This window comes from Neolamprologus brichardi, chromosome 13, assembly GCF_056152115.1.
Source record: "Neolamprologus brichardi isolate AB-2024 chromosome 13, ASM5615211v1, whole genome shotgun sequence".
In the NCBI taxonomy this organism is placed as follows: domain Eukaryota; kingdom Metazoa; phylum Chordata; class Actinopteri; order Cichliformes; family Cichlidae; genus Neolamprologus; species Neolamprologus brichardi.
This window is the reverse complement of record NC_142116.1, coordinates 18,903,460-18,925,628: the sequence shown is the minus strand read 5'-3', so window position 1 is coordinate 18,925,628 and position 22,169 is coordinate 18,903,460. Positions and strand designations below refer to the sequence as shown.

Here is a 22,169-nt window from a genome sequence, read left to right as displayed (position 1 = left end):
CTTTTTCTCTTGAGAAGAGAGTCCATCCAGGTGCAACCACGTACCACTGACAGCCGTATGGGGTTTCATAGTGGCCTGATGCTGAAGAAGCTGGTTTCACTTCTATCTCCAGCCAGAGAGGAACTGGGATTAAAACTAGCAACTGGTGACTCTGGGTTCAGTGAAAACCTCAATAAATCAATTCAATATCAATAAATAACTTGCTGGAACATAAACTTTTATTCTAAATCTGTTTCTCATTTCAGTTTCAAAGGCAAAGTTTATACTGTAATTCTGGTTCTTGTCATTTGTGCAACATTGTTCTACTGTAGGAGAGAACAAAAATGTTAATACTGAGTCCAAAGACATAAAAATGGCCTGTTTACACATTCCTCCTTTGATTCACATTGGATTTAAAGTCATGGAGAGATTGTCCAAAGCTTTCTGTTCTTTGACTATACCGAGGGCACGGGAATCTGGTGCACTGAGGTGCTTTCAAAGTCCTGCAGAGCATCTTGGTGAGTGTGGTAGTGCATGGCTACATAGGACTTGGCGAAGGCAAATGTCTGAGAGCTGATAGGCTGTAGGCTGGTGGGGGAGCTGGGCCCTGCTGAGGGACTGCTGTTGTATATACTGTAGTAGGGCTCAATCCGGGTGTTGATGGGTGTAGAGGTGCTCGGGAGGCGAGGTTTGCGTGTACCGGTCGCCCTGGGACTGCCAGCGCAATCCCGGGAATGACTGGGTCCACAAGCCTGGTCTACCAGCCTCTTCTGTGGCTTAGGTGACAGCACGTAGGCCGAGTTGGTCTCGTGATGGGAGGATTTATTGCGATTGACTTCCAGGCTCCCCTTCCCCATTGCGTGCAGGCGTGTCTTTTGCTTGCAGCACAGAAATCCAAGTGCGGCCCACTGAATGCAGGACAGTACGCGGCGGCGGAGGCCTGCACTGTTGCGCGAGTACACAAATGGATTGATGCCTGATTTGAGAAAAATGAGCACAAAGCCACACAGTTCGAACTGGTAATGTGCAAAGCTGCTTTCTGGTGACAAAACATCCTGTGCCAGTGAAACTCCCATCGGCAGACAGCAGAGTAACACAGAGAACACTATAACTACACAGGTGACAACTGCCTTGGAGTCTTTGGCTGTGGCTAAGTTGACTGTGGAGACCAGCTGACAGCAGGTGGCTCCTTGGGCGGCCCCTGGAACCACCGGCTGGTTTGTCCTGTTGGCATAGGCGTGCGTTTGTACATTCTGCAGTTTGTTGTAAGACTGGTTACGGTACAGAGAGGGGCCTTGAACGGCACACTGCATGCTTTCAAACCCTGCTGCAATGAGAGGTGGTGGGGGTGGAGGGCAGGTGGCATCAACAGTGATGATTGGGCATTTCCTTACTTGTGCGTTCTTCCTCAGGGTCTGAGCAATCATCAGATACGACACAGACACCACAGCAACACAAAAGGCAAAATCTGCCAGGTAGACGTACAACACAACCCTGGCCTGCCCACTCCCCAGGCCAAAGTGGGGCAAGCAGGGTCCATCTTTGCGTGGGTATGCGCGCATGGTGAGGAGAGCAGCCAATGTGAAGCTGGATGTCCACAGCAAGGCGGTCAGGGCCAGCGTGCAGGGGAAGGAAGCAGTACGGTTGGGCTGCTGTCCCAAAACCATGCGGAGTCTGTGCAAAGCAATGACGGCCACCGTCTCCAGGGACATGATGATGAAGCCCGAACTGGTCAAGTGGAAGGCAAAGCAGAAACTCTTTGACACGCCATCCGCTCCGCCTGCATCCAGGAAGAGCACCAGCGCAAACATGGGAGCGGTCACGCAACAAATGAACAAGTCGCAGAAGGACAGGTTGAGGATCATGAAGTCAAAGTTGGTGCGGAACTTGCGAAACGCCGGGTCGAAAAAAGACAGGAACACCACAAGATTCCCATAAGAGCCAAGGAAGAAGATAAAGATGAGGAGGAGGGAACAAAAAGTCAAGGTAGCAGTGTGGATCACGGCCCAGCCTGAGGGGGTCTGGTTACCCAGGGTGCCATTGAAGGTCTGCAGTCTTGGCACATCTACCAGGTCCGAGGGTGTAACAGTGGTGTTCATTGTACTCTGATGATTTAGAGCGACTCCACATTCATCAATTTCAGTATTATTCCTCTAAGAGGAAGGAGCACATGCTTCCACCATTGCTGCCACCTTGGTAGAAAACGACAAAGAATATAAATACAATCAGCTCTCTGGGCTCGTCTTCAATACAGTTATAATGATAATGAGGAGAAATGGATGGATAACTTACAATTTGATCAGAAACGTTAGACACGGGTATAATAGGCTATGCACCACTGCATTTGGCCAATTACCTTACCTCCCCATCACCCCCCTTTAACTCTCTCTCTCTCACACACACACAGCAGCGTCTGCTTAATAAAAAAGAAAGAAAAAAAATCTCTGAATATCAAAACGAATGTTGGTTTTAAGGCTTTAACGGGCTGCACAATCCAGGATTCACTAATGCTTAGAAAATATAGCACACTACCTGTACTAGATCGTGCGATCCTCATTATTTCATACAGCCCATCTTCATTATTTTTAAGGCAGTGCGATATTGAACGCACCGCTGCTTCGGAAACAAAGAAGGAAAAATGTTTTTTAGCAGCTCACCTAAACGCAACAGTCCGTCGGAAAGAATCGATAATCTTCACGTTTCCTTACATGTCTGTGTAAATCAGCGCGAACGCGTAGATGGCAGCTTGTTTCTTTTCTTTACGATAAATCCATTCAAATAGAGGAGCGACGGCCACTGGACGTGCACTGAAAAATGAGTATGAAGTCACCGTCTACGTATCCGGGCATGAGCATAACCACTGCATTCAAGTAGTCCGTCCATAGAAACGCTTCCCTCACTGGGAATCAGCTGGCGGAGTAAGAAAGGAGAATTTGCGGGATTTATTTCGAACATTTGAAATTTGACAGAAGCGCCATTATCCGACACGTCAAATATATTACCGCAGCAATTTATTTTATTTTTTGCTTTCACCATGGTAACGTATTATAGTTTATGCGAAAAATGGCGCCCCCCTATTTAAACAGTCTCTGCCAAGGACGTGAAAAAACAAAACAAAATTATACACATAAATATATAATTATTAACTACTATTTATCTTGTAACAATTTAAACTGATTTCAACAAAAACTGATTAAATTTTTAAAATTTATTACAAAAATTTATATAATTTTTAAAGGTGTCATTCAGCATGATCAATATGACAAATATAAATATGAGCATTAATTATTATTTTTCCCGCTTCTCACGGACAATACTTCAAGCAGGGTCACAAACCCCTCTGTAAAGAGCTGAAACACTGAGCAGGGATCAAGTGTTCTGCATGTTGGAACAAACAAGTTCTAAAAATATCAACACTGAAGCTAATGCTGCACACTTTGATTTTATTTTTTTTTTAAATTTTGGTCCAGTATCTGATATATCCCGATAAAAATGTGACAAAAAAGAAAACGCTCATATGCAGATTTTTGTTAAAAACATTTTTTCATTTTATTGTCTTTAATTAAGCAAACAGTATATCTAAAAAAAAAAACAACAAAAAAGCAAGAAAAAAAGAAAAAAAACAGAAGGGAAAGAAAACTCACTGCAGTTTTGGCACTACTCTAGTTAGTGAGGTACTAAATGCTTCGATGCTTAGACTGATTTTAAGTCATCAGGGGAAACCATACTGCAAACCAAAGTCATTACTTTTTGTTAAAAAGTAAATAGTACCTGTGATAAAAAGGAAAGGGTTATAATTATAGACAGGCAGTTTTTCTTTTTCGTGCACAGAGACACGTGAAAGAGTGATCTCACTGTGCTCGAATCACACAGCACAGCAGCGGGGAGTTTGTGCTCTCCCTATCTTTGCAGGAGTAGTTGACAACAGGCTCCGCTGCCCACAGCTCAGCCATCTACTTAATTTCAGATATACTCTCTATGAAAAGAAAAAATACAATAATGAAAACTTAGCACTTCAAAAAAAAAAAAAAAAAAGGTAAATAAATAAATGTTTGTGCATATTTGCTATACCATGATATACACATACATGATGCATATAACCATATATAGATCAAACAACCACACAAACATTGTGTGTTGCAAGTTGTAAGTCTAAACTAAAGAGACCGTTGTTCAGTTCTCTCTGGCTTTCACCAAACACTTCACTGCTGGAAGATAAAGTATGTCCTACACTGGACAATGTGTTGGCTCAGAGCTGATACTTGGGATATAATCCTGAGAAATGTGTGGGACACCGGCTGATGTCTTCAAGCATCCATCAACCTTCACACACACACGCACACACACACGTGGACATGCACGTGGACATGCACGCAAACCACAAAAGAAAAAGAAAACAAAAAATCTGTACAGTAATGTTACAAACTGCAGGCCATTCATCCCTGCTAAGATGGATCCTTAAATATTAAGTATAGTAGAAATGCAAATGAGCTAAATACATAAATACACAACATTTTAATCCTTCTGAGTGCCACTCTTCATCTGATGCTGCTGGGATGTTGTGTATTATCTCAGTCAATCACTCAGGTCCTCTCCCCGATGTAGGCTGATGTCTGCACAGACTGGAGATGTTCCAAACTGTTTCCAATGAAACACAAAAAAAGATTAAATGTAAAAAGTTAGTTAAAATGAAGACAATACAGTCAGGGACACTAATGATTTGGCAACAGTGTAAAATAATTCTTTACCAGGTTTTAGGCATAATAACAGGGAGAGACCAGCAGGTCAGTGAGGACGAGCAGCTGGTCATCTGTGAACTGCTGCTTATGCTGCTGCCAGTTGTCGTGGTGCGTCCGTCGGAAGTTTGACAGAGTTTTCTTTACAGTCATCTAAAAAGAGACGCCACAGAAGTGATGGTTAGCTTTTGGATATGCCATAATACAATGTGATTAATCGCTGACCACACATACTTCAATGGGTTGTGTGTCATTGAGGTGAGCACTCAGGTCCATCAGCAGCTGGGGCATCCAGGTGGGGACGTCATATGGGCTAGAAAGAATGCAAGCGCTCAACCCGAGAACACCAGCATGGCGGCGCACCAGGTCTGCAAACACATAAGAGTAGCGATTCCATTCAAATGACACTGAAAAAAAAACCACACAATCTTTGGTTGGTAGGTAACTCTTAGCAAGTTCCTTACCAGCCGATGGGATGGTGTCCACTATAGAGCCAAGATCTCTCTTCCTCTTCTTAGGCAAGCGAGTCTTGCAGAGAGCCTCAAAATGTGCCTGCATTGGGGCATCCATGGACAGGAAATTGCACTGAAGGAAGCCACTGAGTGTAGTGGCAGCCATTTCTCTTACCTAGAAAACAAAGGCCGAAAATGAGATGGACATAATACCAATTACAAGACGCAAAACAATCCAACTGAGGTAACAGATTAAAAAGCTGACGTTTGCTCATAGGTAATGGGTTAGGATTGCATCTGGTAACTGGTGACCAACTGATGCATTTAAAAGGCTTAAGACTCATCATCCAATTATGATAATGCCTGGACCCCTGTGTGTTAATCATTACTGGTGCTCCCAGAGGCATGTGACTCCATCAAAGAATGAATGCTTTTTAAGAATTTCATATTCAAACAACACTGGTTCAAATTCATATTTCCACCCAAAACAATGCCGCAAGTGGCACAGCATAAGTACATTTATATACTGACACATGAGCTCTGGCACCTCGATGACTACTGTACGGTACCAGGCATGCCATAGCTGCAGTATCGAAGTCAGAAGCAGGGTGGCCCATTAGGAAATACACCGGCTACCTGGACTTAAACAGCCAGCTGGGGACTCAGAGCTTTTCTATAATCGGAGCCAAATGCTTTGTAGCACGTTGTTTTAGCTCTATTCTCAATGGAGTTCTCAGTCTTAGACCGGTGTTTTTCAGTGGACAGGCATCTTTAAATACAACAAGACAAACGTATTGCATCACTAAGGCCGATAAATTAGACTCAGGGGACTTTAAGTGGCCAAACAAAAATTCCATCCCCCACTTCTTCTTTGCCTCTACTCCATCCTTCTCCCTTTCACTCTCATTCAATCCTAAACGTTATCTCCATAGCAACAGATTACTGCAGCCTGTGGTTTCCATGGCAACAGCTAGAGGACTGGAAGGGGGAAGAGAGTAGAGAGCCACGAGGAGCACGCTGAATCACTACAGTGAAGCTGAAAGACAGTGCGAGTGCCTGCTAGCATAAACAAGCACATAGTGGCCAGTTGCTTGGTGAGTGTTACATAATCCGAGAGTCACATGTTTCTTTATCTTCAAGCTAGGTTCCAGCTCCTGCTCATGCCACTCCAGGTACATGTTTCTGCATTCATCTTTACATTTCAAGTTACCTCAAGCTGCTCGTCCTCCAGCAGCTTTATCACCAGCGCCCGCACATCATTCACTGCCTTCTGGTCACTCATGAATGTGAACAGGTTGTAAAAAACCATTATCTGGAGGTATGTGAGCACCGTGTAGCGAGCGTGCCAGGAGCTGCTGCCAGCAATCTGTAACACACAGCAACAGAGCCAGCCTCACATCAGCAACATACTTCAGGTGTACACAATAAGCATGTTTGTCTTTGCAATCCTTTTATTGGAACAATGATGAATACAGTATACCAGGCATGGACAGATACAGGATTACATAATGTCATAAAGAAATTTAAGTATAATCAGATGCCTTTGATTCTTTTGTCTTTCCCACTGAACCTTTCTTTTATGATCAGTGATAATTAGTGAAAAACCCAGTGTTATGTGATGCAGGTAAAAAGCTGAGCGACAGCCACATCGGCCAGGTGACCTACCTCCTGTAGGACACTGAGGACCATGGGGATTTGCTCTGTGTAGAGGAGTCCCTGAGACATCAGAGACAGGCAGGTCTTTGCATCCCTCTTCAATTCATCATAACTGTCATCATTTTCAACCGGCGCAATCTGAAACACGACAGCAACGGATTAAATGTTATAGTGTATACAACACAACAAAAAAAAAACAAACTTGAAGGTGGTAGTGACGAAGGTAGCTAAGCTAAGACTGAATGTGAATATTTCACCTTGAAGAGCAGGGGAAGCAGCTGCAGCTGTTCTGAGACAGCAGTGGAGAAGGAGCGACCAGCACTCGCAATCAGCCACTTTAGCACTGCAGAAATTCACAGGACGAATCATTTCATAAATGCCACAGTCGGGTGTGTCTCGCAAAGAAACTGATTTGGTTAGTGACAACAGATCAACCACCCACCTGTTTTGAGTAACTTGATTGCTTGAGTCCTCTCATCCTGCACTCCCACCTCATTCTCCTCAATCACGTGGTTCTGGATTTCCTCATCGCCCTCATTTAAAGGTTTCAGCCGCAACAGAATTCTCTCCGTGAAGTCCGAGATGCGTGGGGAGGTGGTGGGCTGAGTGTATGGCAAGTTGACATCAATCATGAAGATATACGTGAGCACGCTGGAAGGATAGAAAAGTAGAGAGGGAGGATGAAAGAAAAATGATATACAAACGAATTTATAATAACTTGATGACACATTTGAGCTTAATCTGGGTGCAAAAAGCGCCTCACCTGCCAATGCGCTCACGTACATTCTTGTAAACTTGGGTGAGCTTGGGCTCCAGGTATTGCAGCAACCTGTGGAGTAGCTCAGGTACCCTCCACTCCTGCTGAGCTAGACCACCCTGGAGCACGTATAGACGACTGAAAAGAAAAACCATTACAAGTGTCAGATTGTTAAGTCCCACCGACAACGGCATCAGCATCGCCTCAAAGGTGTAACTTTTTACTCACCAGGCATCGACAAAAGAGCCTCCCTCTCCATTGACTGGGGACTCCATTAGCATCTCAAACAACCAGTGAAGCTTGCGTGGATCTCTGCTCTCCTGTCAGCGTGAGAAACAACAATCACTTGGATGGTACGATGACTGACGGAGGTGGAAGGATAGAAAATAATGAACACAAGGCTTACACAGGCTGTAGCGATGCATGTACCCCAGTCTGCATACGTTTCTATTGTGATGTTTGACAGGGCAGTGCGGAGCAATGGGCACAGGAGCTCCCAAAGGCTCTCGACCTGTTGAAGAAAGGGAATGACCAAGGACAATGTTAACACAGTATAACTAACCTAAACAACCACAATAAGAGTGGTGGTGGTGCGATCACTTAAATGGCCTCCACACGTAGTTTAATACCAATAAAAAAAAAAAATCTCCACATGTGGATTTCCCCAAAGTTATAGCTTGATAAATACAGAAAGTCTGTAGACCTGAATGATGAGGATCATCTTAGTCACTGTACTTGTTTTGGAGCTGTACCTTTGAGAAGCTCCAGTGCTTGCTGCCCCTGATCAGTCCAGAGATGATCTCCGCAACACAACGCTGCTTGCTCTCGTGGGAGTCTGCCACTAAACGTTCCATATGTGGCCGAAACAGAGGCAAAAAGTCATCGGAAAAATTACGGAACAATCCCTAGGTGAAAAACAGAAGGCAAATTAGTTGCATTTATTCACTTCAACTGTTTTTTCCCCTTGGTTTTGAATCTACTACCTCACCTTAAACAAGCAGAATCTGCGTGGGCTGAACTTGTCTTTGCCCTTACGGTCTTCAAGTGAGAGAAACTCAATGAACTGGTTAATGAACACTGGGTCTGAGAAATGGTCAAAGATGATCTGCTCCCACTGTCAAGAAGAGCGGAAAATAAAAGTTTTGCACTTGCAGTTACCATGATTTCACACCACTGTGTGTGTTATATTTTTCCCAGGCTTGTTTGTATGCACCTCTGTCATTTCCTCTCTGGCCAGGTTTTGTGTGGGCTGCTCCTCCTGTGGCGCATACATCATCAGGTTTCTGGAGAACAATTACAAAGTTAGAAAAGAAGAAGTGTGGAAGAGAATCTCTTGCTAAAGCAGCAGATAGCAAAAGAAATGAATGAATGAAAGCTAAAGAGTCACATAAGGAAAACACAAAGAAATGCAGGCATTATAAAATCATAACCTTGGCCAGCAGTAGTATCCCCAATGGGTTTTCTCCACAAACAGACACTGATCCCAGTCCACATGTGTGCGTGGAAGGGTACTGCTGTTATACTGAAGCCACTGGTTGTCTGCGCGATCCCCTGCTACAGTGCCACTAAGCTGTTTCAAGCCACCTATCAAAGATAAAATCCAGATTTTGAGATGACCTTTAGAAACAGTAAGAATACACAAAAACAGTAGTGGGGGATAAACAAAAACATATGCTTACAGAGCTCCAAGGGGCTCACAGGGACTTTCTTATGCGGCCTCTTTATTTGTTTCATGATGCCAGCCACAGCTGATATCGCCACCTAAAGGACAAAATGTGACACTTCAAGCAAACTCCTTACAGCAATGGCTGTACTACATCCATATGCTGCTGGGAAAACAAAAGAAATCACAGCTCTGTTCCTACGCGTGTATGCCGCACCTTACGGACATAGAGAGATTCATGGTTGAGGCTTTTCACAAAGAACAAAACAGCAGCTGGAGGGAGTTGGTGGTCATCTCTCAGTAGCAAAGAAAGGAAGCCTATTGCAATGTGTTCAAACTTCCAAGGTCTGGAATGAGAAACAAAACTACAGTGAGAGGCAGTCACAAGTAAACACTGGCACAAATATATGGTATGTGCATTAAAAAAACCCACGAGTTCCCGTTGCTGAGAGAGTCCAGAAGATCGCCAATGAGCTGCTTGTATCTCCTACAAAAATGTAGAATGTAATTATTTACATGCATTTTGTTGTTGAACCTATGATGCTTACAGTAAGGGTGAATGCAGATTAAAACAGCATTTTAATAGAACAGTTACACCAGTGTTCAGAAGTTTATGTTGCTGCTCAAGTGTTCACTTGTAAGGATGTTGGTATGGTCATCTTCATCTTTTTGTTGATGTAAAACTTACCCGACAGACTCAGAGTTCTTGAGCTCCTGTCTCTTTAGACCTTGTGCTACTTCTTCCTCAGAGGGAACATGTTCCTTAGGTAAAGGATTCCCAGCAGTCATAATCTGTTTAGCCACATCACAGCACTCACCGGGGATCTAACAGTATGGAAAAGGATAAAACACAATTTATAGTAAAAATATTTTGTCCGAACGTGTAAAGGACACGTTTACGGATTACTCCCCATAAGGAGGGAGTAATCCGTAAACTCAGACTAACAGCAGATAAAAACTCTTGTCTTTGGTATGCATAATGACTGTGTTGGAGTCAGCCTCATAATGACGGCAGACAGTAAGTAATTAATTATTATCACAATTGTTTTAACAGACAAGTTTTTAAGTTTAAGTGAGACCTTTGTAAGGTCAGTGTAGTTCAAAACTCCTCCAATGCATGGACAAATTCAACATGTGTGTTTATTTCAGAGTTGTGCCTGCTGATCTGATCTTGGATGAGTGACGAAACATTTCTCCCACAAAACGCTACGTCCAGATGAACAGAATCAACTTTTGGAGACCTTCTGATCTAGTTCAATTAGACCTCATCATGAAACCTTCAGTGTCTTTTACTGTTTGTTAAATTAAAACTTCTAATTCCTTCGACTACCAAACCATGTTAAAGTCATTGTGTCATTAAAAAGGGCTTAAAGTGCAGCTTCTGATGGGGTTGAACCAGTAACTGTTGAGGAATTACATGGGATTGAACAATTCAGTTAAAAGTTTTTATGTACAGTTCTGAGGCTATGACTGGCATCTGCATTGGACAATTGTTGCTGTGAACCCAAAAACGTACAGCCAAATTCAAGTGCACCATGCTACATTAAATACAAAACAAATCCACCAGATATATAAGTGGGAACCAGTACACTTGGTGGCGTAAAAAGACTCAGATGACCACAGATCGTCATTGTTTTTGATGTCTGCCGGAAAATTCTTGTCAGGATATACAGTCCAAGAATCCAGACTTCATTAGAGCAAATTGAAAGGTTCTTTCTTCTCACATGGAGCAATCAGTCTCAAGAACACAAAGGGCAGATTAGATAGATTAGAAACAGCTTAAAAAGGCTAGACCAGCTCTGGAACAGCATTCTTTGAAAAGAGAAACCTAAGCTCAACCGGAACTATAATAACAAGACCGTATTGAGAATAGCTCATCATGGGAAGGGCACGATATGTATAACTTCCAATTAATAATTATGTGAAAAAACACAGAAACAGACTGAGATATATACATTGTGCTTAGATTCATCCAAATGGAGCAAAGTTGATGTGACAGTGCCTTACAGTGCAAATAGATCCAAAGCATGCTGCAAAAGCAACTTAGGACTTTTAAAGGTAAAGACGCGGCATGTTCTGTAACATTCGAGTCAGTCACCTGATCTCAGTGCAACTGAAGTGCATTTCACATGCTGCACTGAAAATGAAGTGAAAGGCCTGGCAAAGCATAAAAAGGAAGAAGAGCCTCTTTTTTTAGTGGTGCCCTTGTATCACATATCAGGAAGTCACTGCCCATAAAGATTCTTGACAAAACGTAAAAATGTCATCAGTATGTTAATTTGCCCAATTAAGTTTGAGCTCTGAAAATATGAAAGTGTGTTTAAAATGGATGGAATTCCTCAATGGTTTGGTCAGTTATCCAACTAAAAGCTAAGAGTCAGCACTTTAAGCTTATGTTAATCATATGACTCTAACCTTTTGCATTTTTTCAAAAATATAAATATAATAAATTTTTGTAAAAGATCTGATCTGTGTTCAAGATGGGAACTTTTGAGCTATTGTGCTTTTACCACTATAGGAAGGCAAATACCTCATTTCATGATTCACTTTTGAAAGCATTCTTAACACTCAACTCACAGAGAAGTCAATGCCGATGGTCTCATACTGCCGATGGATTTTGTCTGCAAGATCGTCAAAGAGCCGCACAATTGAGGGCTTCTCCAGAGACATGGCTGAGCTGAGGCCAGACCGTACGATGGCAGGCCACGTCAGAGCAATACACTCCCAATCATGCAGATTGGCCAGGCACACGCCGCTGTGATTCCCCAGAAGACAGTACAAGGCACCCTGGAGAAATACAGATACAGTATTAAAATAAATCTACAAATATAAATAACTGTTCAAGAATTTTTAGTGCAAAGCTCACTGCCATACTTTGAATTGCTGCTGAGTAACAGCGCTGTTGTCTGGGTTGAGAAACTCGAGGACATGGGGGATGAGGTCTCTGCAGCAGAAATTGTAGGTTCCCAGTGCAGTGAACAACACATTCTGAGCTTTGCTGCGTACCTGGAAGGCAACAAGTCTCAATTATTAATCATTTACAAAACACTACTCAAATATCAGTAAGCTAGTAAATCACACTGGCAATGTATTAACAAGATGTAAACTATGCTTTTCCTGAAGGGTGCCGTGCAGAACTCACTTGACTGTAGGTGCTTGTGGAAAGCCTCAACAGATCTCTCATCAGTTCCTGGTGAATGCTCCTGTACTGACATCCTTCCACCGTCAGCTTTCGCAACTGATAAGGACAAAATCAAAGTCAGAAATGCAAAAACGCCAAAGCTAACCTACAATACCGTTACTCTATGAATGACTTACTTCATGCTGAAGCATGACCCTGTCTATTAAAAGAGCTCTGATGTGTTGCTTTCTGCCATGAAGCTGTAAATACAAAGGGTGAGGTCACTACAGTCACTAGTGCATCTTCTGTAACTTTTGAAAATGTGCTTTTTTTTTATGTCTTCTTCCAGGATAACATCAGTACAAATATACAAGAGCAGTGAAAAAAAAAGTCTCACTCTGTTCTCCATTGATTTCTTCACAAGGTTGAAACTCTTCCAGCGGGAGTCAAACTCGTGCTTGTGAGAACCTTTGAAGTGTAAAAGGTCGCTGATAATCTAAAACGTCACAGACAAAAATACTGATTTGTGTTCGGCGAGACAGGAACCATGATAGTCGATGCCCACACATTATCCCACACCTAACAACTCAGACATGCTGCACTGTGGCTTTCCAAACAGATATAATGCAAGTATTTTCTATTTTGGCTGTTACTTTACTGGCTGCCCACCTTGATGATGGAGAAAAGAGACTTGGTGTCATCCTCTGAGTGCTCCAGGATATATTCTGCAGGAAGACAAAACAGAAGTCAGATAGTGGAACAGTGACGTTATGGATGTAGCTGTAGAATAAAGAGGGATCACAAGCCTACGAGGGGGTATAAGTGGGTGAAAACGTACGTAGCAGCTGTTTCATCACACTACAGATAGCATCTCTGTAGTTCTCTCTGGACTTATCTGTGGGTGGAGATAATAATACAGTGTAAGTTTATATTTCAACAAACCCTTTAATTTATATCTAATGTGAGAAAAAAAACTTATTCTTAAGAAGAGATTAACACACCATACTCCATTCCTGTATAGAGGGTGGTTTCATCTAGATTCACCATGCTATGAACCCTGGGAGAAAAAAAAACAAAAACAAAAAACAGAACTGTTCAACATTTAAAAATTAAGCAGATATAAAGTGAGGATTTCTCTGATCCCTGTATCCCCTGTATTTTATTGACTATCACTGATGTGTTTATCTGGTTTTCTTGATCATATCAAAGCAATTACAGCTCAGGAATAGGCTCTCCTTTCAGTGGAGGCATCAGACCCCCGGCTCCTAGGAGACAGTGCTGAACAATGGTGAGGCTCTGTAGGACATCATCTCTGAAAGTACAAATTAACAAACACAAATCTATCACAAGCAGAATCCACCAAAATAAAAAATAAAAATGCAGTTTACAGCCAGTGACCTCTGGCAGCAGAGCAGTTCCTTACCTGCTCATGTCCTGTTCGCCTTCTGCAAATCTCTTAAGGCGTTGAAGTTCAGGCTGAAGAATAAGGTCCAGTAAATAAAATGCTAACGAGATCTCCTCAACACTGGGTACATGCCACTGGATTTCCAAATTCCACAAGTCCCCAGGTCGACCCCAGTCCTGCATGACATTAACATCAATAAGTTATTATTTAATCTAACAAAAACCCACCCTATGGCCCTGCAGTGCTTTATCAAGAACATTCTGCTGCAGATACAAATGTTGATGACATTTAAGTTACGCAAGGTTAACATGCATCAGCAGGGGAATGATGAACATGAAAAAGTCAAAATATCGAATTTAATATTTGCTCTATATGTGATGATGGTCATTTGAGATTGGCACACCTGTAAAGGAGGACATAAGGTACATAGAGACATATATACATACAATACCATCATTATATTAAGAAAGATAAATCACAGGAATTTCATATTTTCTATTCTGGTTTGGGCCACGTGTAGCTGCAACAACTTAAGCTGCTATTTGCAAATGCAACTTTGGTCTAAAGACAAAAAAATTAAATTTTTCAAGAAAAAAAAACTTTAATGATTGAAGATTTTACGCATTTTACATATATTAAATCTTCTTTTATTTTTTGGATGTTCACTACTAATAGTTTAAAAAAAAAAAACATCTAATCATTCTTTAGAAGACTGACTGACCCAAAAACTGATATCCCTAATTGTGTGTTTAGTGGATAAACAGAAAAGCTGACATCAGTATGTGATTTCTTTATTACTGGTTAAAACAGATGCACACAGCACATTTCACTTGACAACTGCTCTTAACTTGGTAACCACATAAGAGTCATTTTCTCTATGGTCCAAGACACTAATCCAGCCAAATGATCTACTACCCCTGCCTCTACCGAGGAAGAGACTTAATAGGATCAAAGGACTAAACAAAGTAGTAGACAATTAATCAAACCAGGTCATTGCTTCACTAAGACTTATCTGGTTAAAGGACAAATGTCTCTAATTGCTAATGCCTGATTTTGACCTTGACTCACCAGTTGAGTATAGTAGTAGTCTTTGAAGCCAGTTTCTGACAGTAAATGCACTTGACAAAAAGACTAATGTGTATTATATATAAAGCATATTTGGTATTTGTACCTTAATAGGTAGGTAGTCACCAGTTGGTTGATGGAAACCTCCTGGCACACTGCAGTACTCTGTGGGATAGATGAGGGCTGTTGAGCGAAGGATGTGGTGCAGCAGGTTGCAAGCCAGAGTGTAGCCCTGTTTACACTTGAGGTGGAGTGTCAACTGCAAAATCTGAACCAGCTCAGAGCGATAGGGCAGCATCTTATCGCCATCCACACGAGACACCTGCAGGTGCAAATAGCAAGAAGGTAAAATAAATATTAAGGCACAGAATTATTTAAGTAAGGAGTTGGCAAACAGATAAGTTAACTGGAATTATAAAGAAGTGAATTCACCTCAGAGAGCAGCTGGAGATTCCACAAAAATTCCTTGTCAAGCTCCTCCTCATTCAACACTTCCTCATCTGTTCAAAAAAAGGGTGCGTTAGGTAAATAATATCAATTCAGGGAGGGAAAACCAGATTCAGGTATTAGGAAATATCAACTACGTATGGCTATTCCTGTGTGAGCATTACTTACTGACAGCAATTTGATTTATTGCATTGCAGCAGTGTGGTACAAACACCTTGAGTGACTCTGCAGGGTGACACTGAAAACAGAAGCAGAATGAAAATGAAACAAATAAATTAAGGAGCTCCACGAGGAGTTTGAGTGAATGATATTTACCTTAGCCGCAGCTCTACACATGTCAGCAACCATTCTGCCGGCTACACGAGTCTCAAAGATGTTCGTGGTTGCAAAGTTGAACACCTTTTCTAGAGCAACCTATTAAAACAAAGTGACAAATGTGTTCATATGTATAAATACTGTAAAGACACGTAACATATTTTCATTAATAATAAAAGAAACCAAAGCAGTCAATTAGAAGCAGAGATGCACCAATAGTGAATTTCTGGGGAAGATATCAATGTTCTAAACAACAATGCCTCCATTAGCTGAATGATGATTTTTTTCTTCCCCTCACCTTTGAGGAAAATGAAAGTAACGAAACTTAAAGCCATAATTAAACCGTCTTTGAAGATTCAGCCCTGAGCAAAGCTTCAAAGATTTGCTATTGCCCACTAACATCAGTCACTGTCATTGTTTAATAGCAAGAATCAGTTAATAAGCCAGATATCAGCCACCTCTCAGATGATGTCGAGGGGGTAGTTAACTATAACATATGACAGCTGGCCCTCAGCTTACCTTCTAAGGAGCAAAGAAAGAAGCCCCTGGATAAAAATGTGTTGGTTTAAAGCAAGACAAATTTGCATTGCTATATTTTGCTATATACTTAGATATTTCCAAATAACATGCCAGGTACATTTAAGTGGGCCAAACTGACAAAATAAGGCTATTTAATTCATTCATTCAGATCCTCGTCACTATGTCATCCTTCCCATCCAGATGTTGTTGTACGTGGTAAGCTTGCAAATGCTTCACAATAAAAGCTCAATTAAAAACTAAGAAAAACAAAACAAACAAAGGATGCCTCTGAACTCAAATCAGAGAAGGTATTTAATTTGAAATAATTATAGGATGGGCTGAGTATAATGCATCAACTTTAATAGGAGATCTAGGGACATCTTTCTTCCAGAAATTTAAAACAAATACTTGTTGCCTTCTTGCAGTTGAGGTAAACACAAACCTCAATTCACTATAAATGACTGAATTCTTATTCACCAAACAATGCCCCAAAATCCATTATCCAACTTGACAATGACCCAAAACATGCTTTCAGACATCTAAGACTCACGTCATTATTTAGAAAGCATTTTGTTCAATATTAGACTTTTCTATAGTACTGTTTATGTACAAGTAAGAGCATGAAAAGACGAGACTGAGTCTTAACCTTGAAGATGTCCAGGGAGCACTGTGTGAGGATGGTGCTAAAGGTTGAAGACAGTCCGAGCTCTACCAGGCTCTCCAGATGAGTCATTTTCTCAGTTTCTGTTTCCTCTCGGGTCTGTTCCAGAGTGCTGCTGTCTATCAGGGCAAAGCATCTATGCAGGGGAAAATGAGAAAAAATAAGAAAAAATGTTTAAATACATACTGAATATAGAAAATACTCCTGGTGTATATAGATAAATCAGTTATAAAGAGCAAGTATATCTAGTTATTTGTTAATAAAAGAGGAAAACAATTTATCTAATTTGTTACCACACTCATTTTAATTTCCTCTGCCATGATATGAAACTAAATTTTGACTACAAGAATACCGAATGGGAACTATGACCCAACGATGGAGAATTGTACTGCTGCTGAACAGTTGCTCTCCTTTAATGTAGACAGTTTTGTATTAATGTTGCACATACCGGTCCATGAACTGAAGCACAAAGTCTTCAAATTCAGCTGAGGCTGAGCACAACTCTCTCTCCACCTTAAAGGTGCCAAAAAAAAAAAAAAAAAAAAAAAAAAAAAAAAAAAAAAAAAAAGGAACAGAAGTCATACGTAAGGATGATGTAACACTTTTGATTTAAATACAGAAAGATGGAGAAAAAAAAAACAAAACAGAAATTCACCTCTGTCAAGTCCGTTCGTTCATGCAGGGCAGACGAACAGTCCACCAAAGGCACAAGAGTCACAAACGTAGCAATAAACTGGAATGTGATCTGTAGGAACACGAATGAAGTTTGTGTCAGTTTTAGGAAGTTCAGCAATAATATAGAGATGAACATCAGTGGTGCCCACCATGCACTTGCTGAAGTCATTTGGGTCAACGCCAGGCAGAGCCCTCATGAGCAGGGGTAGCATGTGAGTGGGCCCCTCAGGAAAGCGCTGCCCACCTGACACTAGGCTCCGTGCCACACCAATCATGCAGCTCAGAGTAGCAGTCAGCTGGTGGGGCTCTGTTAGAGTCTCTAAAGCAGGGTATGTTCTGTGGCAAAGCGAGGGAACAATCAGTCTTTTGTTTTCATTACAAAATGTAGTGGCCCTGAAGCACAATCAGGGCCAAATTTTTGTTTTGGATTCTCTACTTCAGTACAAACTTACTTCTCTAGCACAGGGGGGATGACCAACTCGGGCCTCATTAACGCTAAGTTCTGCAGGGCCTGGGCCGCATCGAGACTGCCTGTCTTGCTAAACATGGCCAGCAGAACTGGCTGCATCATACTCTCCACAAAGTCTGTGATATCCTCCTCTGTCAGCTTGTGACTGTCTGGTATTGGTGTAAGCCATGTGGGCTTTTTGTAGCGCTCTCGGTGAAGCCGCCGAACCACGCTGGCTGGGAGACGTTGGAGCAGTTTCATGAGCTTCATCTGCGCATGCGAACAGAGGGGGAGAAAGACAGATGCATGACAAAGAGATGACACTGGGGGGGCTTCCATGTACTCTGGACAAATTGAAAGGTAGCAGGTGCTGTTAGAAGATGACATCATGAACATACCAGCTGAGGATTTAGAGATCATGATAGCTTTTTGGCTCACAGCAATGCTGCCATTATGATTTTTCCATCTTATATGTTATATACAATATAACACTAAAACACTTTTATATGTTTGTACATGAGCTCAGGTCCATAAAAATCAGAAGAGTGTAAGTGGAATTTCACAAAAACAATAACAACAACAACAAAGTACAGTCATGTGGTTGTCAAACTTTTCAACTCTCGGTTTCCCATCCCACCAGATCGTCAGCTGAATCACGCTGCTACTCTTTTTTTAGTTGATTGCAAAACAGTGTTTACGTGTAATAAAACAACATCTCACATCTACGCAATCAGCACCCTTAAATACACATACTCATGCCCTAAACAAAACAAAGGTTTGTGTACCAGGACATGTTGCTACCTGCCGTGATTAAAGACAGGATCCTCAAAACAGAAAGGCATGTGACCCGGGTGCCAGTGACCTTTAATAGTATCACAGCTATCTCATTCACGTGTCCTGCTGTTATTTCTGAACCAGAGTCTGACATAATCCATAAAAAGATTCAGGGGGCTTCCTGGAAAAAGATATGTAACTATTCCCCCTGTCCCTGTTAATTGCTGGAATTATAGTTGGACCAAGCTGGATGAGTGATGTAATCACACTCACTGAAGGAAATCAAAACAACATGACTCAAGATTTCTTTTGATTTAGTATAATAGTCTCATGTTATACAACAGCTTTAACTCACTTATTAAGACAAGAAGTTAAAGAATGTCTTAATTTGTTTTTAACCATCAACAGTTCAACACTTTCCGACTGTCTGTATTGAAAATGTGGATTTTTTCTTATCCTGCATTATCATCAATGGTAAAATAATATAAAAAGTATGGAGTTTGCAGACTCTGAATTGAACTAGTAAGTTAAGTTAGGTAGTTTGTAGTAACAAGGTTTCAGTTATAAAAACATGGTGTTGTGTATTTGCATGTACCAATCTGAGCCGAGCAAAATGTTGTGGGGTTATTTTTTGTTGCTATTTATACTAAACTAAGCTGAACTAAGTTCTAACGAAGGAGAGTTTCTCAATTTGAGTGCACAACTCTTAATATTTCATTACTAAAAGGTTTTTAACTGTAGCAGTAGTTTATTTATATATATTATATATAAAATATATTATATATTTTTATATTCTCCATTTACAAGCTAGTTTGAGCCGCTTATATAATGAGCTAGTCTACATTTATGGTTTGTTTAGTTCCAGTCATCCAAAAGTACGAAGAAATGACTCACCAACCACCGGCCATGATTTGACGGGTGAAAGAAGGATGTAATACTGTTGAAAAGGCCACTGAGCTGAGCTTGAGCTTGCTTGCTGGGTCCTCCCTGAAATTGGTACAGTTAATATCACTGAGAATATCACATATGCGTAATTGCAAACTGTACAGTAAATGCAGTAAATTATATGGTATATTGTAACATAATATGATTTATGGTCTACGAGCTAACCAGGAGGGCTGACACCCAAAGCACCACATGGCTGATGTCGTAGGCATTGGTGACGTATCGTGGTACAATCATCTGACTGGTCCCAACAGGAAGATTCAAGCTCCTCAAAATTCTTGTGAAAATCTGCAATGTGACAAACAAAATTAGTAGGGATATTGTTTGTGTGTTTACCTGGATATTGACAAGTTCTTTGAATGCTTATCTGTGACAGATACTGGTATCACTTGGGGGAAATACGCAAACATGATGCAAGAAGGAAAGCAAGCTCAACAAAGAAACCTGATAGTTTGTTTGCTTGATAACCAGCAATAGACATGACATACAAACCCAGAGAACATAGGAGCATGTGCCAAAATCCTCAAAAACAAGCAAGTGCTAAGTTGTGTAATGTGCAGTGGGAAGGAGCAACAAACCTTAGGAATATAAGGGTCCCAGTCAATGTAGCCAATGTTATCATTGGCCAAGCGGGCAAAGAGATTAACCAGATGCTGCAAAGACGTATGACGACATGTTAAATAAGAAAGGTTAAAAAAAAAAAAAAAAAGTTGTACATATGAAAAAAAATATATATATACATTCATGCACTTACAACTTCCCAGCTCGGAAGATTTTGCACAGATACCCATAAGCTGACCAACTCGTCGAACCACAACCTGTCAGAAAAGCAAAATCAAGAAATAAATCTTTCAAGTTCATAACACATGTGTGACATTTAACTGACCAATGAAAGTATGCTTCAGGCAGAGGGAGAGGAGGACTGGTTAAACATGATGTGAATCCCTTACTATAAGCAGAAAACAATGTAGGGTAGTGTTTTATCTTCTAACTCTATAATCTTGAATTATTTATAACTTTCCTACAAAGAACTTTGTAATTTAGTGAGCATTAATAATTTAAAACTCATTTCCATGTTTGGGTCAGTCAATCTACTGCACAGCAGTTCAAATTAAATTCGATTACAGGTTTAAAAATATACATTTATGTCAATTCACAAATGTTGGAAACAGCAAAAGTAACATAATTCCCCATGGCGAAGACAGAATGAATGAATCCACTGGTTCGAAAATATTATTGTAGCAGTTAGAAGCACCCACGAGTATGCACTTAGTAACTACTCCTCTTTGACGATGTCAGAGTTTAAGCACACAGCAAGTTTGAGATCTTCCCCACTGTTTCAAATATTTTTAAGTCAATTAGCTGTGAGGGCCAAAAGCTTTAACATGTGGCTCTGACAAGAGTTCCTGGTGGATTTTTAGGCCTTCTTTAGATCATTGTCCCTGTTGTATCAGACAGTTTTTCAGCTCTTGACCAACTGACATCTGAATTTAGGGGGAGCTAACTTAAGTGGAATCCGTTTTTCCTTTTAGGAAACCCAACACCACAAATCTGTGTACTCCTAGTGCTGGAGTACTCCTAGTGCTCCCAAGCCCAGATAAATGATGAGGGTTGCACCAGGAAGGGCGTCTGGTGTAAAATCTTTGCCAAATTAAACATGTGGATCATCATCCTTTTATCTGTGGCTGTCACACAAACCTCAGGAGATCACTCCCACCACTAGTTACAATATTACAGTCAATTTCTGCTGATCTATTTGCAGTCCTACTTTGTCTCTCTGATTAGCAAATGAGCAATTTAATCCTCAGAGTTTTCCAGGTCTTCTTTTGACTTACATAGTTTATGTTAACCAACATTTCTTCATTTAAAGGAGTCCACTGTTTTAATTAAGACAAAACAAGGCTTTACAAGTAAAAGGGTACTAAAGAATACTGCCGAACCAAACAGCGTTTAATGCTGTGTATAAGGGGCATTAATGCAGTAAAAGCTACTCAGTACCCATGAAACAGAAGGTTGACATCTTGATGGTGTTGTAGCTGGTATATGCAAAAACAACGTTTTACTTCTTTGCTAAAGCTAAAGCTTTAGTAAAGCTCATTAGCGTTATTATCTTGCTTCAGGCTGCCCAAACGTATGCTGTGCATGAATGATAAAGTTTCCTAATATAAATTAAAACATTAATAGTATGTTCAAGGATATTTTATTGCCCTGGTAGAAGTGCAGCACGCTTTAGGCGGACAGATGGCATCTCCTCAGCACTCTTAAACATTGTTAAAAGTCAGGATAATAGTCAGTAATGGTTACTGCTGGTGAAAAATCTTTACACTTCTTTAATTAAACTGGATTCTGATTTCACTGAAACATTTTAAAGGTTTGCCTAACTGAAACTACTCTTTTACATGTTTTTCTTAATTTGCATCTGTAATGTGCACTTTTATTGTATTAATTTTTGTTTTTGTACACATCTGCTTAAAAAAAAGTTCTAAATCTCAATGAGATTTATCATTTATTATAATAATAATAATAATAATAATAATAATAATAATAATAA

The 22,169-nt window shown here is 40.8% G+C and overlaps 2 protein-coding genes across 5 annotated transcripts in view; both read right to left on the bottom strand.

Moving 5' to 3' along the window:
• Positions 1–196: 196 nt before the first annotated feature.
• Positions 197–2,873, bottom strand: gpr75 (G protein-coupled receptor 75). 2 transcript variants are annotated; one of them, XM_035912040.2, is made up of 2 exons: positions 2,272–2,873; positions 197–2,171 (listed from the first exon to the last, which is right to left on the bottom strand). In XM_035912040.2, exon 2 carries the CDS (start codon positions 2,076–2,078, stop codon positions 435–437), a length of 1,644 nt encoding a protein of 547 aa, XP_035767933.2. In that variant the 5' UTR covers positions 2,079–2,171; positions 2,272–2,873; the 3' UTR covers positions 197–434. The 2 variants fall into 2 exon arrangements, with proteins under 2 accessions (XP_035767933.2, XP_006800848.2); XM_006800785.3 differs by having other exon boundaries at positions 2,637–2,873.
• Positions 2,874–3,536: 663 nt separating this feature from the next.
• The window catches only part of psme4a (proteasome activator subunit 4a), a 29,422-nt gene continuing 10,789 nt past the window's right edge, over positions 3,537–22,169 (bottom strand). For 2 of the 3 annotated variants that reach the window (XM_035912077.2, XM_035912076.2), the window contains 42 exons: positions 20,373–20,436; positions 20,197–20,271; positions 19,784–19,906; positions 19,568–19,660; positions 17,904–18,169; positions 17,601–17,787; positions 17,432–17,521; positions 17,225–17,289; positions 16,762–16,912; positions 15,597–15,695; positions 15,450–15,519; positions 15,267–15,334; positions 14,941–15,156; positions 13,788–13,945; positions 13,581–13,676; positions 13,366–13,421; positions 13,203–13,259; positions 13,034–13,089; positions 12,762–12,860; positions 12,562–12,624; positions 12,386–12,481; positions 12,118–12,249; positions 11,821–12,030; positions 9,932–10,068; positions 9,677–9,730; positions 9,461–9,590; positions 9,260–9,341; positions 9,011–9,164; positions 8,794–8,863; positions 8,569–8,694; positions 8,333–8,485; positions 7,987–8,091; positions 7,809–7,900; positions 7,587–7,718; positions 7,266–7,474; positions 7,081–7,166; positions 6,833–6,961; positions 6,378–6,533; positions 5,180–5,342; positions 4,950–5,083; positions 4,728–4,868; positions 3,537–4,617 (listed from right to left, as the gene is read on the bottom strand). In XM_035912077.2, coding sequence (XP_035767970.2) covers positions 4,734–4,868; positions 4,950–5,083; positions 5,180–5,342; positions 6,378–6,533; positions 6,833–6,961; positions 7,081–7,166; positions 7,266–7,474; positions 7,587–7,718; positions 7,809–7,900; positions 7,987–8,091; positions 8,333–8,485; positions 8,569–8,694; positions 8,794–8,863; positions 9,011–9,164; positions 9,260–9,341; positions 9,461–9,590; positions 9,677–9,730; positions 9,932–10,068; positions 11,821–12,030; positions 12,118–12,249; positions 12,386–12,481; positions 12,562–12,624; positions 12,762–12,860; positions 13,034–13,089; positions 13,203–13,259; positions 13,366–13,421; positions 13,581–13,676; positions 13,788–13,945; positions 14,941–15,156; positions 15,267–15,334; positions 15,450–15,519; positions 15,597–15,695; positions 16,762–16,912; positions 17,225–17,289; positions 17,432–17,521; positions 17,601–17,787; positions 17,904–18,169; positions 19,568–19,660; positions 19,784–19,906; positions 20,197–20,271; positions 20,373–20,436 — 4,837 coding nt within the window. In that variant the 3' untranslated portion in view covers positions 3,537–4,617; positions 4,728–4,733. Of the gene's footprint in view, positions 4,618–4,727; positions 4,869–4,949; positions 5,084–5,179; positions 5,343–6,377; positions 6,534–6,832; positions 6,962–7,080; positions 7,167–7,265; positions 7,475–7,586; positions 7,719–7,808; positions 7,901–7,986; positions 8,092–8,332; positions 8,486–8,568; positions 8,695–8,793; positions 8,864–9,010; positions 9,165–9,259; positions 9,342–9,460; positions 9,591–9,676; positions 9,731–9,931; positions 10,069–11,820; positions 12,031–12,117; positions 12,250–12,385; positions 12,482–12,561; positions 12,625–12,761; positions 12,861–13,033; positions 13,090–13,202; positions 13,260–13,365; positions 13,422–13,580; positions 13,677–13,787; positions 13,946–14,940; positions 15,157–15,266; positions 15,335–15,449; positions 15,520–15,596; positions 15,696–16,761; positions 16,913–17,224; positions 17,290–17,431; positions 17,522–17,600; positions 17,788–17,903; positions 18,170–19,567; positions 19,661–19,783; positions 19,907–20,196; positions 20,272–20,372; positions 20,437–22,169 lie in introns of those variants that run through there. The other variant, XM_035912078.2, reaches the window with a different exon arrangement.